The sequence below is a fragment of the Sphaeramia orbicularis genome, chromosome 4 (assembly GCF_902148855.1).
Source record: "Sphaeramia orbicularis chromosome 4, fSphaOr1.1, whole genome shotgun sequence".
NCBI lineage: Eukaryota > Metazoa > Chordata > Actinopteri > Kurtiformes > Apogonidae > Sphaeramia > Sphaeramia orbicularis.
Genome location: NC_043960.1, coordinates 42,911,029 through 42,921,999, shown reverse-complemented (window position 1 = coordinate 42,921,999; position 10,971 = coordinate 42,911,029). Strand labels below are relative to the sequence as shown.

The following is a 10,971-nucleotide window of genomic DNA, read 5'->3' as shown; positions in this document are numbered from 1 at the left end:
CTAAAATTAGCTCTTGCTGCAGAACGTCGAACATGCTAATTTTAGCTCGACGGCTTCTTGCATTGTAGTCTTAGGTAATTCATACAAGAGCTGAGAGCAAAGCTATTGAACAAACAGGGAGTGTCATGGTGCAGTCCTGCGCTGCCACAGACCCCTCCCTCAGACTCATTATCAGCTTCACCTGCTGGCACCTGTCACACCTGGAGCAGATCTGCATTAGGAGCCCATAGAAGCACCTCCTCTGCTCTGGTACGGTGCCAGATCATTGCTGCTGCTGTCACTGCTTCATACTTCCATAGACGTTCATCCCATTTCACTTCAGAGCCATAACCTGGACTCTCACAGTCCTGATCCTGTCTTCCCGTGGATTCTGATGTTTTCAAACCCAGATTCTGTCTGGTTCTCATGTATTGTTTTATGTTAATGAACCCATTTTCTCCCTTCAGCACCGTGCGTATGAGTTCAGTCTTTTACTCAGTCGTGACAGTAACTGGCTAAAACAGCAACAAAGTTGAGCTGTTTCCTTTGTTTTACTTTTGTTCAGGCACCTCAGACAAATTCATGGATTTTCTCCTGGGCTATTTATATTGTTGAAAGAAAGCACTTCATGCAAGAGCACTTAAAAGCATCTGTATAGCATGTGTTTGAGCACACTTTGAAAAAAACTAAACAAAACAAGTGGTCATTAGATGGTGTTTTTTGTTTTTGTAATCATTTTCACCCCCCCAAATTTTTTTTAATCAAAATATTAACTCCATTAAGTGTTGAATATTAACCCTTATTAAGTGTTAACATATTAACTCCATGCCAGAGTTCACATAAAATGAATTCCAGGCGAGAGTTGTGTTTTACTCTACATGAGATTAGTTTTTGTAACTCCCAGAAGAGTTAAATTTTAACTTCTGAAAAGAGTTAAAAGATCAACTCTCTGAAAAGAGTTACTTTAACCCTGCTCTAGAGTGTATTCCATGGTTTCACATGTGCACTTAAATCAAGTTGATTTTAACTCCCATGGAGTTTATTCCAAAGACCAGAATTTGCTGTGTGGAAGTGTGCCAGTTTTCTAAGGCAGTGAAGGCGCTGATGGCCCTTTTTACACACAGATCTGCAGTTTTCATTAAAACTCAGTTTTTCATCGATTATAGTCCCAAGGTATTTGTATGATAGCACTTGCTCTATAGTCTGACCTTTAATAAAGTGACTCCGTGCCTGTCCTGTTGTTTCCTAAAATCGATGACCATGTCTTTTGTTTTGGATATGTTCAGGTGAAGGTAGGACTCCTCACACCACTGGACAAAGTCGTCAATGACAGGGCTGTGACTGGGGTCCCCCTCTTTGAGTAGGATGATGATAACTGAGTCATCGGCATACTTAATGATTGCCCTGTTTTCATATTTACTCTGACACATATTTGTGTAGAGAATGAATAATAGTGGCGACAGGACACAGCCTTGAGGAGAACCAGTGGAGGAGAACACTGGGTCGGACAGAACCCCATTTATCCTCACTCTTTATGACCTGTCCATTAAAATGTCTAAAATCCAGCCCATCAGATTTTTACTGATTTTAAACTGTTCTAAAAGCCTTTTGGTAAAAATGTGGGGCTGGATTGTGTTAAAAGCAGAGGAGAAGTCTATAAATGAAAGCCTTGCAGATGACCCTTTACCCTCCACATGTTTAAAAGAGTCAGCGTGGCGTCCTCCACTCCTCTGTTGGGCCTGTATGCAAACTGCACTGGATCCAGCTCATGTTCAGTCTCCTTTAGAATCGCTGTCTTAACCAGTTTTTCAAAGACTTTCATAACAACTGAGGTAAAAGCGACAGGCCTGAATTCATTCAAGGTTTTTGGACACCTGGATTTTGGGACAGGGACCACGACAGCATCTTTCCAGAGAGAGGGCACATGCTGTGTCTGCAAGGACTTATTAAAAATAATCTGAAATACAGAACTGAGTTCATTAGCACAGGATTTAATTAGATGACCACTGATGTCGTCAGGACCCTGGCTCTTGTTCATCTTCACAGAGCTAAAAGCCTTTCTGACATCACTCAGTTCAGTGGTTAAGTGCTGAGTGTCCTTCAGGTCCTGTTTCAGCTCTAAAATGTCCTTACTAAAATCAGAAGAATTAAAACGAGCATAAAAACTGTTAAGAGCATTTACAAAATCTCTGTCTAAATTAAAACCATCTAAAATGGTCTGCCTGCTGCTCTGGGGATTTTAAGGCCTACGATGGTTTTCATACATGTCCATGCAGAACCAAGATTGTTTGCAGCCATTTTATTTTCGAGAACGGTTTTATAGTGTTAATAGTTAGTGTTAGTGTTAAACTTATTCTGGAGACATTATGTCTTTTAGGGATAAAGGACAGACCACATTTAATCATGGTTTCACCTCACAACAGCTAAGACTGATTAAATTATGAAGGAATTCACAGTATACAAATCTTCTGAGGATTGCTCTTGAAAATGACAGTCAACATCGTAGATTAAAGTTAAATGGAAAAAATATATAACACTTTAACACTTTTTATGTAACACTAACACAACTTCACTTGTGAATTTATTTGTTTACACTAAACATTTTGGCCACGTTATAGGTATTAGATGCACATTTTACAATACATGTTAATTAACATTATCCACTTTTAATTTAATATTATATGTCACTTTATAACTAAACAGTAATGTTATTGACAGTGTATATGGTATATGTTCACAAATTTTCCTTTTTCAAAAACTTCAGTTAATGTATTGTAAACTATACATTGAAAACAAGTGGTACCAGGCACAACAAACCCTGCCCCTCACATGTATTGTAGCTTATTTGGGAACAGAACCAGCTGATGTCATCATGTCTATTTGTGTGCTGATGTCAGCATATCAATTGCCTCTATATATGTGCCAAGTCTGAAGTAAATTGAAATAAAATTGATGTTTTTATAGACATTTGAAATTTTGGCCATTATAAGAAAATGGGAAAAAAAATAGATTTTAAAAATTCATAAAAAATTTGAACTTTGACCTTCTTTTCCCAAAATGTAATCAGATCTATACTGGCTCACTGGCAATCTATAAAGTCAAATTGGTATGAATTCAACCAATAGTTTGCTGCTAGAGTGTAAACAAACAAACAAAGAAACAAACAAACCAAACCCAAAACAATACCCCTTGCCTCTCCTTCGGGGGCGGGGTAATAAATGACAAGATATAGAATGATGTTGTGTAACTTTTCCTTTAATTTAAGTGTTTCATATCCATCAACACAGTAACCACAGAACAGAGTGGCTGTAACATAGAAAAGTATCTACTGTACCTGCACAGGCCAGAGCACAACAAGAACAGCAACAGCACAAAGTTCACACAAGTCTGGAGAGAAAATATACAATTCAGTGTCAAGTAATGGACCGGCACTTTGAGCTTCAATTCTTCAGCGAGAACCTGTCGACGCAGGAAGACTTAAGCATATGTACAGTGTAATAAAACAGTGTAATTAAATATGTCAGTGAAATCCAGTAGAGATGACCACGTCTCCCTCTCTCCTCTCTCTCTCTCTCTCTCTCTCTCACACACACACACACACACCAGTCGCTTCTCTCACTGCTCATTTTTCAAGTTATCGGCCGAGCCTTGAAGCTAATTAAACAGCTATCGAGCACAGGGATATAAGGACTGATTCTCAGCACAACAACAAGATGGATAACGGGAATTTAATTCTGGTAATTCATCAAATAAAGGTCTGTGTTTAAAATATCCTAACTTGTAGCTTCACAAGTGGTAGTTCCTACTCTGACTGAAATATGTCACCAGTTTTGATGTTAGATCTACAGTGGATAGTCTGCTTACTATGTGGATCCAATAAAAGGCTAAATGACTAACAGGGAACAAGTAGGTGAATCTAAGCTTAAAACAAATGAGACTCATGGCAAGTGAGTAGAACTGGACAAACTAGGAACCCAGAAACTGTCACATTCAACTGTGGAGAACAATGTCTTTACGACTGTCATTCGTAAGCATAGAGTCTATACATTACATTGTATATCAGGATGCTTTACAGCGGAAAATAACAGCAAAAGGGAAATAAAAGCAGGAATATTATTTACCTGCAATCGAATGCTCTGTTCAACGCATCAACAAGCTGCTATACTTCTCACATACAAAGCATGTTTCTTTTCCCTTCTCTAAACCATGTGAGTCCCAGCATTTATCTTTTTTTCCTGCAGATTTTATATATTTTTATATAGAAACAAATAAGGGATAAAATATGAGTGCATGGTATTAACGCGATGCAGTATGGAGTATATTTCTGTAAACTTTCTGTAAACACTGTTTCCTATTCAGATGTATTTTCACCATTTGCATAATATGCACCTGCAACAAGGCCGCAGAGTCAGCTAAAGATGGGACACACATGCCCGTACAGAGGTGGTCAGATAATGTATTTATTTGTTTTTTTGGTCTGTTCTTCATTTCTATTAAATCATTAGCAACATGAAAACAGTCACATCACTTTCAAAATCATTTTCAACATTAGGGTTCCGGCAGACAAGTACATCACCCATATCTGAGTTATATTCTTCTTTCTATGGTGAAACCTCATCTTGAATCTGAGCACACCACTGCACACAAAAACTAAATCCACTGTAAATCTATTACGGACAATATTAATGTGTTTTGGTCATGCAAGATGAAAACAGACCGGGCAAAAACAGAGCTCATTACAATTTAGTAAGTCTGAATAAAACATACAGTTAGAACCCTATGAGCAGGAACTGTATGTTTGCACACAGAGCTGAGTATGCGACAGCAGTTACAACAGATCACTGACATTCACGCCATAATAAAGCCAACCAGCTGGGTCACTGTATATAAAGTATATAGAGAATATCAATAGCAATGCTACAAGTGAGCTACAGTACAAACGCTAGGTGAGAGTAATCCTCCCAGGATTAATCAAAGCTCTGGGGCAGTGCACAACAAGAAACCTCAGTAATTTGCATCTGTGTGAAGTCTCTTTATTTGTCTCCTGTCTCCTTCCTTGTAGTCACTCTCCTTGGCACTCGAGGCTGCAATCACATGCAATTTCTTCTAATGCCTCAAAAGAATAATAGCATCTGCTCGACAGTGTCGATGCTCATGTCAAAAATCACATAACACTGTAGCCCTGTCGTTCTTCCCTCTTAGTTTTCCTTCTAAGTTTTGGGCTTCATTATTAACGTCGAAACACATGATTAAAATGCACTTGTACACCGTCTAAGTGGCAGTTCAAGGACAGCTTGTAGAAACTTGTACATATTGAGGTCTATACAATATATAAACTGAGCACACGTATTGATTCATTTCAAAACATTCAAAAGCATTTTACAAAACATGTTATACATAAAAAAATCAACAACTTTGGACAAATAGTTCATGCTATATTCAAAACCCACACAGTTGTCCTTTCATACACATACAGAGTAAGGCTTTAGGGTTTCATTAAATTTTAAGCACGTCATGCAAACACCGCTGTGTTGTTGACATAGCAGTCATGCCATGCTTCTGGTATTCTGCACTGTGACGGCAGTGCTGTAATCATTTCATATGAGACATCGAACACAATTACATGCACACAATTATTTGTCAACTGCCCAAATGTGACTAAGGCAACAGCCTAATTAAGCCATTTACATGGTTGCATAAACTGATGATGGTTTAAATGAGTGAAATACTTTATTTTGGTTACGTAGTAGTTTCTCTGGCGGTAGATAACCTTGTTGTCAGCTCAGATTTATTCAGACAGTAAAGTCAGATCATGGTGTTACTCATAAGTCTATTTCTGTTGATGATAAAAAATATTCATCAATTATCACATTAGAGTTGGAGTAAAGCATGTTCCACTGTAGCATCTTAACTAGAAATTTTAGGGACATAGTTTGAAGATTGTTGGAAACAAATGCTATAAGAGGATTTTTCTTGGTGAAGCAGAGTAGAAAGAAAAGGTTCAGAGTACCAAAGATCAACCGTAACCTTCTCTGCTGCTGTATACTTAAATAAAATGATAAGATAATCAACCACTTTCTTGCACTAAGGCCAACTGAGCACGTACCTGCTGCCTACATACACAAAATACAATCAAAGTGCCCACACTGGATTCACTTGGACTAACCTCACAGGTCCTTCATAGATATGTCTAAACAAAAATATGCTGTATACTGCCAACACTTTCTTCTTCTATTTCAGCATACATGAGCTTGGTTTCGTGCAGTCACTGGAGTCAGACACAGTCATTTGCTGCCTAAAATCTGAATCCTACAAAGAAATGTCTGTCTGGCTGCTGTTACTGAGTTTTTAAGGCCAACATATTTTTACGAAAGTGGAAAAATTATGCCAGAAAAATGAAAATATTTGATCCTGTTTCAAAGATTTTGTGACGTAACACTTGAGTTTTCCTTTATCTTGTTAAGAGTAAACTTACACACATTACACTTCACATTAATTCTAGGTTTGCTTCATGTAAATGTGAATATTGTCTCTGCTCTATTTGTCCCTCGTCCTCCACTGTAGGGCCATGACAACTAGTATGAAAGAATCATTTGTACGTCAGCATGTAGTGCCACTTCGAAGCACAACACTGAGTCACAAAAGCATCTTTGTCTGTTTGTGTATCACAGTAAAAGTGAAGAGTCGCATCTTGGGCTGCTGTGGATTTCTGTTCAATTAATATAATAAAACCATGCAGCAGGAAAGGACAGCGAGACAGGTTGATGCACAGGTGTTGTACAACCTTTGAACCAGACCTGGCTGAGGAAATTGATGGCTGGGAGATGTGTCCAGAGGGGGAAAAATTGGAAAAAAGAATCTCTTTCATCTCTTTCATGTGGAGCCACACTTAGTTTAATGAGTGTTTGTTACTGGGAGAGGACACCAGGCCAGTCTCAGCCACAAATCACTCGTCCTTCCATGAATTCATGAAGTGTCATTTTCAGAATTGTATGTTTTTTAAGTGTTGGTAGAAAGCCTTTTGCTATGATTCTTTTTCAGTTCAGTCTTTTTTTTTTTTTTACTTCAGTGTTGAGCGTTGTCATTTATTAGATTAAAATGACGTGGTGTAGAATCCAGTGTAAACGTCTAATTTCATTTTTAATCCAAATTCTCATCCTGGGGCTTAAAGCCCTGAGAGCAGCTTTGGCAGAGGCACCTCTCGTTCTCCCAACAGTGTATCCCTCTTGAGGCTGGTCCCTTTGTTGACCACCTTAAACTTCACTGACAAGTTCTTCACCTGAACTGAACTAATGGAGTCAAAGAAAAAGTCCTCCTTGAAGACAGGGTTACGACTGTTCTTGATAATGTTGCTACGTTGCTTCTGTAGTTTGCCCGGGTTCAGATACACGGACACGCAGCAGTTGATGCTCTTGATGTCAAAGTGCTTGTCGTACAAATTCTCTGCTGCCAAGACTCGGATGAGTAGTCGGGAGGTACTGGCGTCGTAGTTGGCGCTGATCCTCACCGTGCCCCCCTTGTGCAGGTTGATGCTGTGCTCACGTTGGAGACCTTGGTCCGATGCCCCAGCGCCGCCGTGGAATGACGGTACGTGAAGTCGTCGTTGGATGTTTGGGCTCGGCTCCGCTGAGCTGCACTCGTCGGTGGATAAGGAGCTGTGGCGAGCAAATGTCCGCTTGGCTTTGACGACCTTTGCCTGCGTTTCATGGGTGAAGATCTTGAGCAGGGAGGCGGAGCGGGACAGCAGGGGGGAGCTGAAGGGGGATGATTCGGCCGAGGAGCAGGTGTCACTTTCTCCACCGCTGAAATACCGATAGGGGTTCATATGGGAGGTGTTGCAGTCAGCAGGATTCAGGTGGTTCCCCCCTTCGCCACCTTTCCCCGGGGTCTTCCTCTGTGTGTTTGGGGAGGTAATGGGACTGGTGAGCTCACAGTGGAACAGGGACTCTTTACGCCGAGTATGGGGGCTCTCCTTCAAAGTAGCAAAGCCATAGGAGGTCTGGGTCTTAGGAACGTAGGGCAGAGACATGGCCGTCTGAGACTGGGGGTCTGCGTTGGTGTCTCCTGCCACAACATCATCGGCGCTCTCTATCTGTATAATGTGACGGTTTGCTGCCCTCAGCAAGTTTTTAGTGTCTCCTGCAATCTTGGCCACCAGCCGGGGGCTTCGGGGGCTGCTGATTTTCTTCCCGCTGCCGATTGTTTGCTCAGACGTGGAGGGCTGCAGTCCCTCTTTAGGCTTCACGTTGGGGACCTCAGGCTCTGGGGGGCAGCTGACTAACTTTGGGGGAATGAAAAAGTCAGGGATTTTATCAGGTGTGAGGACGTTGCTGTAAGCTGGGGTAACGCCACCTTTCCTGTCTCCGTTCTCCCCCTGTCGCAGGACACTGGTCTCCACTGAGCCGCGGATTTTATCCAGAACCCACATGGTCCCACCAGGCCGTGGGATGTGTGGGTGTGGGGAGCAGATTCAGTCAGGTGTTTCTGAAGTTGACAAGACGGGGAGAGGAGAGGGTGGGGGGGAAATGATCAGAGGATGGTTAGTCCACAGGGAACAGCAAATAAAAAGCAGCTCTTAACGTGAAGGTCTGAAAAACAAATGCAGTGCATGGAATACTGATAAAGGCGAGCACACACACATACAGCATATTACCTTCTGGAAAGAAAAAAAAAAAAAAAAGAACAACAAATCAGAGCTTGTTGATTTGTCCAGTGAAGCCCAAAGCTTAAAGAGGTGGAAATAGGGTTTCCTAAGGGGCTTTATCTGAGGAACTACAGTGCAGTTATAAAACAGCTCTCATTTTAGGACAAGTACTAGAAACCAACAGATCTTTAAAAGCAAAATAACTCAGATGAGCTCCTGAAATAACAAGAAATAAACGCTAACATTTAAACAGTATATTACCAAAGCACAGAACGGAGTTACAGTTCTTTAGACAGCCAAGTCACTCAGTCAAGAGTACCAAAAAAAAAAAAAAAAAAAAAAAACCCACATAATTTTAAGTAAATAACCGAGCTATTTCACTTTTTTCTATTATTCCGAAAAAAAATACTAGATTAATCACTGTAAAAAAAAAATAAAATAAAATAAAAATAATAAAATAAAAAATCTGTTACATCTTCCTTTTATCTACTTTTATGCGCATTTTATTAGATCATTTGTGATGATGATGGTAAAATTATATTAGATAATGTTCATAAGGACATTAGGCTTATTCAGAGTTATTTATTTAAAGAATAACAGCGGAAGAAACGCATGGAACAAAAGTTAGCAGTAAATGTGTAAAATCAACAGGTGCGCAGAGCAGTCTTCCCCTTACGCACCACAGTCTGCGGATAAAACCTCTGACATGCCGTTGTTTAATAAAAGGTAACTCCATTATTTGAGTCTGTACTAAATAATACTGATCTACTCACTGTAGGAAGAGCCTCCCTGGTGTGCTCCTGCTGCTCCTTCACTCTCAGCTGGTTCCTCCTCTGCGCCCTCAGCCTGTCTCAGATCCGGAGCGCGCGTCGTGCGTTTTATACCCGACTGGACGGCGGCTGACCAATAGGATCAGACGGTGTGTTTCCGTATTCCCCACAGAAGCAGCTAGAAACCCACTGGTTTGATTTCAAAGGCAAAGGAATTCCGACAGGTGGAGTTAACAGGGTCTCAGAGACTGCGCCTTTGTTCCCAGAGCTCAGTTCTCAGCAGAAGATGTGAAGGCTTTGTCCTGTTCCAACAACAGTCCCATCATTTAGTGATGGAAACATGCTCTCATCTGTTCTGTTTCTGACCTGCACCCTGGAACAACTCTGTCTGAATGCACGTTATAATCAAAGTAAAAGATAAACCCATAAAAATCTGGTGTTACTTGTGTGACAGGTCTGAATTGAATTTTCAGCTAGATTTCACCTTTCTTTAATGATTTATCACCATTTATTTAATTATTTTCTGTGTAATTTGCGTGTTTTTCAGTGCCAAACATATATTATCATGTATTTAATTTACTGATCACGTAGATCACAGGTGTCAAACATGTGGCCTGGGGGCCAAAACCGGCCTGCCAAAGGGTCCAATTTGGCCCCTGGGATGAATTTGTGAAATACAGAAATTACACAGACGATACTAACAATCAAGGATGTTAGAATCACTTTAGGTCAATTCAATCGCAAGTGGGTCAGAACCAGTAAAATACTATCATAATAACCTATAATTAATGAAAACTACAAATTTTTCTCTTTGTTGTAGTGTAAAATAAAGTAAAATTACACAAACACGTTTACATTTACAGACTAGCCTTTTGCACAAAAAAAAATGTGAATAACCTGAAATGTCTTGAGAGAAGTATGTGGAATTTTACCAATATTCTGCCCGTTACTAAATGTTTTGTGTATTTGTAGATCCACTGGGATCTGTAAGTTGTGATGCATATGTATAAATGATAAACTGAGGTGTAATATTGTTAAAATTACACTTATTTTTCTTAAGAATTTTCAGGTTGTTCATATTTGTTCATGTTATGTTCAAGTACAGTTTGTAGATGTAAACATTTTCATTACGGAATTTGACTTTTTTCACTCAAAAACAGTGGAAAAAACTTTGGAGTTGACATTATTTATCAGTTCTTATCCTATTATTTATATTATTTTACTGGTCTGGCCCACTTTAGATCATATTAGGCTGAATATGGCCCCTGAACTAAAATGAGTTTGACACCCCTGATGTAGATGATCATGAAAGTTCAGATTAAAATTGAGGGTTATTATATGGTGGTAGTCAAGGGCCAAACACATTGCAACGGATAACAGTTATAGATATGCTGGTATATTTGCTTAAAAAGTCACTTTTTCTTCATTTTTCTCTGTTTTTTAACCCTTTCATGCATGAATTATGAGACCCTCAATCAAGATTTTTTCCCTGTGTGTTTTTATTCCTCTTTAGGCATAAAAAAACATGCCTAAAGAAAATTTTCTTATGAATCTATATTTGATGGACCTGCAAAAATG

The 10,971-nt window shown here is 39.7% G+C and overlaps 1 protein-coding gene across 1 annotated transcript; it reads right to left on the bottom strand.

The window, feature by feature from the left end:
• Positions 1-3,213: 3,213 nt before the first annotated feature.
• LOC115417786 (C2 calcium-dependent domain-containing protein 4C) lies at positions 3,214-9,519 on the bottom strand. The gene is made up of 2 exons (XM_030131898.1): positions 9,397-9,519; positions 3,214-8,463 (listed from the first exon to the last, which is right to left on the bottom strand). The coding sequence occupies exon 2, from the start codon at positions 8,405-8,407 to the stop codon at positions 7,145-7,147; it is 1,263 nt and encodes a 420-aa protein (XP_029987758.1). The 5' UTR covers positions 8,408-8,463; positions 9,397-9,519; the 3' UTR covers positions 3,214-7,144.
• Between the last annotated feature and the right edge of the window lie 1,452 nt (positions 9,520-10,971).